This window comes from Sapajus apella, unplaced genomic scaffold (genome assembly GCF_009761245.1).
Source record: "Sapajus apella isolate SASKATOON/1434 unplaced genomic scaffold, GSC_monkey_1.0 scaffold6463, whole genome shotgun sequence".
NCBI lineage: Eukaryota > Metazoa > Chordata > Mammalia > Primates > Cebidae > Sapajus > Sapajus apella.
The window spans coordinates 352-3,795 of NW_022443387.1; the positions used below are offsets into that span (position 1 = coordinate 352).

Sequence of the window (3,444 nt, forward strand, 5' to 3'; positions counted from 1 at the left end):
AATGAGGCAGTGTGGAAAGGCAGAGCAGTTGATGGGCAGCATCATTTGAGCTTTCCTAACAATGTGTTTCTGAGTCTTTTGTTCATCTCTGATCTTCCTAGAGTTGGAAGTGTCTTTTGTTTAACAAGCAGAATTTGGGGTTCTGGTACTTGCATCCCATGGTCCTAAGACACATATCAAACATTAAAGAGGTGCAAACACAGAAAACTTGCTACAAGGACTTGATGAGAGATGGAGAAAGGAAGCTAGGGACCAAGTAGAGGCATAATGAAAGTTATCTTCCTGGTCGGAAAGTAAGTTATGAACTTATTTTCTCCTGTTCTACAAGCTCAGAGGCAGCAGAATTTGTATTGGATCCCGTCGGAGGTGCACGTTCCAGACACGCTTTCTTCAAGGCGACAGACTCCTATTCTGCAAGAGCATCTCAAGTGGGTCCTTGGGCCTGGGGACACATAGAGGATCAGGCATTAGGGCTGTGGTCAGACAGCGTGGTACGGAGAATCCCCGTGCAGTTACCTCCTGGGCTGATCGCGTTCATCATGGTGGCCACATCACAGCAGCAGCAAAATCAGCCCAATCAATAGGAATCAGTGTACACCCCAGTGCTGCTCACAGGTAGGATGAGAGACCTGTTCTCATTCACTCACCTTTTTGTGCTCCTTCTTCATCACCCAGGCATCTGATCACACTTTTAGACCTGTCGCTAGTTTCTCAAACTGTATTTTTTGAAAAGTGGGCTCTCACCAGTGATGCAGGGGAGATGGCCCAGTATGTTTCTGCAGAGTATAAAATAAGTGTGAGTCTCAGAATTGTCAGAAAATCATACATCTTTGGAGAAAAGTCATCCGTGGAATATCAACTGGTTCCTTCCTTTTATTCTGCACATGAGTAAATTGAGGCCTGGAGAGGTGTTCACAAAAGAGAAAGAGCCAGCTGTTTTTCCTCTCTAGAAAGAGCCAGCTGTTGTGTCTGATTCTAGAGGTGCCTGGTTTTTCCTCTCTAGAAAGAGCCAGCTGTTGGGTGTGATTCTAGAGGTGCCTGATTTTTCCTCTCTAGAAAGAGCCAGCTGTTGGGTCTGATTCTAGAGGTGCCTGGTTTTTCCTCTCTAGAAAGAGCCAACTGTTGGGTCTGATTCTAGAGATGCCTGGTTTTTCCCCTCTAGACTCCTAGCTCTACAATGCTAGAATTTCTCACCTGAAGCCCTAAAATCTGATCTCGTGTCCCATGTGAAGGAGATGGCAAAGTCACAGTCCTCTGCTACAGGCTGCTCCTTGGCTGCAACCTTCTCAGCTCTTGCCGGGGATGGCTGAGCCTGGGCCTGGAGGGCCACCAGGAGAATGGCAGCAAGGACGGTGAGGGTCCTCATCGTGGCTGGGGTCACCTGCAGAAGGGAGAGCAGGAGCAGATGTGTGGGGAGTGAGGAGTCAGCCTGGATGTATAGGTCTGCTGGGAGAAGGGCTGAGACAGATGCTGCAGTGAGAGGAGGTGCGCATGTGATGGGTGGGGGCAGGGCTGCCCTTGCCTTCCAGGTCCCTTTTGTGTTCTGGTGTTTTCCAGGCTTTCATCTTGGCCATGAGGCCTTATGTTTAGAGTGTCTGGACTGGATCCAAGCTGATAGGGAGGCTGAGGACCCTGATTTACTTTTCTGTTTGCAGTTTACTTGAATATTTTCTTTTTCATACTGAAACATGTAAAGAAACCACAATTTCGTTCATTAAGTTGGGGAACAAATGCCTCTTATTTTCTGAAGATGGGCCCTGCCACCCTCTGGAGCCCCAGACCTGTACCTGATGGAGTGGAAAGTTAAACCATTGTGGAATTCAGGGGCACTTTGACCCTCGTGAAGAGGTTATAGTGTGTGTAGCCCCTCCTGGGGCCAGTGTGAAGAGGACAAAATGACGTTTTCAGGCTAAAGGCGAAACGAGCTCATTAGGACACTAGGTCAAGAATAAGTAAAACTAAAGTCAAACGGTGGGTTAATTTTAAGAAATGAATGTCATTTGTAAGAGTTGTACCATTAACATATCAGTACTATAAGAAACATGTAGACATTCGACATGTCCGTATCCCTCTTCTAGAATCTTTGATATTGGTTTAATTATAAAACCTTTTTTTCTTTTTTCTTTTTTTTTTTGAGACAGTCTTGCTCTTTCAGCCAGGCTAGAGAGCAGTAGTGTGATCTCGGCCCACTGCAACCTCTGCCTTCCAGGTTCCAACAATTCTCCTGCCTCAGCCTGGACCCCAGTAGCTGGGATTATAGGCATGCCCCACCATGCTTGGCTAATTTTTGTATTCTTTTCAGAGATGGGGTTTCATCATGTTGACCAGGCTGGTCTCGAACTCCTGACCTCAGGTGATCCACCTGCGTCGGCCTCCCAAATTATATCTAGAATCATGCAGCGGAAACAGCAGGTGGAAAGGGAAACAGGCTCCCATCTGTTCCCTCAGCCCTGCAGTTCTGCTCCTGGAAACCACCACTTCCCAATTTGACACATTCTTCCTCACTTGCTTTTTCCTTCTAATGCTGTGTCTTGTACACGTTGTATATCAAAACTCAAAGAACTCCATCATTACAGTTATACCCTATACGATTGCAGCTTTTGCACATGCCATCACTTCACTATTTTTATATTGTGAAAACGTTGTCACATTGTTTTAATCTGTGTATTTCTAAGCTTTGCTATGACAGGTTTAAACAGCAATAAATATAATTTAATAGTCATCAGTTTACCCATAAGTGACAATATCTTTTTAATATGCTTTTAGAAATAGAATTTCTGGGTTAAAGAACATGTCTTAAATATTTTGAAGTTGTTGCTATGTTGTCCTCAGCAAAGTTTGTTCAATGTGCTAAAAACAGAAATCACATCAACCGTCGCCCAGTGGAGCTGCTTTTAGAAAGCCCTGGTTGGTGCAAAAGTAATTGTGGTATTTGTATTGTTGAAATTTGCCGTTTGATAATGGAATAGATTGTTAAATAAATGTGGCTACATTTTAGGCCATTTTAATGCACATTTGTCACTTTATTGTCACTTTATGCACAATTGTCACATTTGTCACTCAGTGGTTGGACCGAGAAGAAGCTCCAAAGGCCTTCCCAAATCCAAACTTGCACCAATATAAGGTCATGGTCACTGTGTGGTGGCCTGCTGCCAGTCTGACCCACTACTGATTCAGCTTTCGGAATCCCTGAGAAACCATTGCATGTGTGAAGTATGCTCAGCAAATCCATGATATGCACTAAAAACTACAACACCTGTAGCCAGCATTGGTCAACAGAAAGGGCCCAAATCTTATCTGCCTAATGCCCAACAGCATGCCACCCAACCAGTGTTTCAAAAGCTGAAGGAATTGGGCTGTGAAGTTTTGCCTCATCTACCTTATTCACCTGACCTCTTGCCAACCGACCACCACTTCTTCAAGCATCTGCACAACTTTCTGCAA

General features: G+C 44.9%; 1 protein-coding gene across 1 annotated transcript; it reads right to left on the minus strand.

The window, feature by feature from the left end:
• Positions 1 to 206: 206 nt before the first annotated feature.
• On the minus strand, positions 207 to 1,406 carry LOC116548043 (defensin-5-like). The gene is made up of 2 exons (XM_032273728.1): positions 1,195 to 1,406; positions 207 to 442 (listed from the first exon to the last, which is right to left on the minus strand). The coding sequence occupies exons 1-2, from the start codon at positions 1,364 to 1,366 to the stop codon at positions 330 to 332; spliced, it is 285 nt and encodes a 94-aa protein (XP_032129619.1). The 5' UTR covers positions 1,367 to 1,406; the 3' UTR covers positions 207 to 329.
• Between the last annotated feature and the right edge of the window lie 2,038 nt (positions 1,407 to 3,444).

What these genes read in the sequence shown, in the direction of transcription:
- LOC116548043 (XM_032273728.1), bottom strand. Translation starts at nt 1,366, where the DNA reads ATGAGGACCCTCACCGTCCTTGCTGCCATTCTCCTGGTGGCCCTCCAG. An exon ending in ATCAGATTTTAGGGCTTCAG is followed by an intron (nt 443 to 1,194) that starts GTGAGAAATTCT and finishes ATGTGTCCCCAG; the next exon opens with GCCCAAGGACCCACTTGAGA.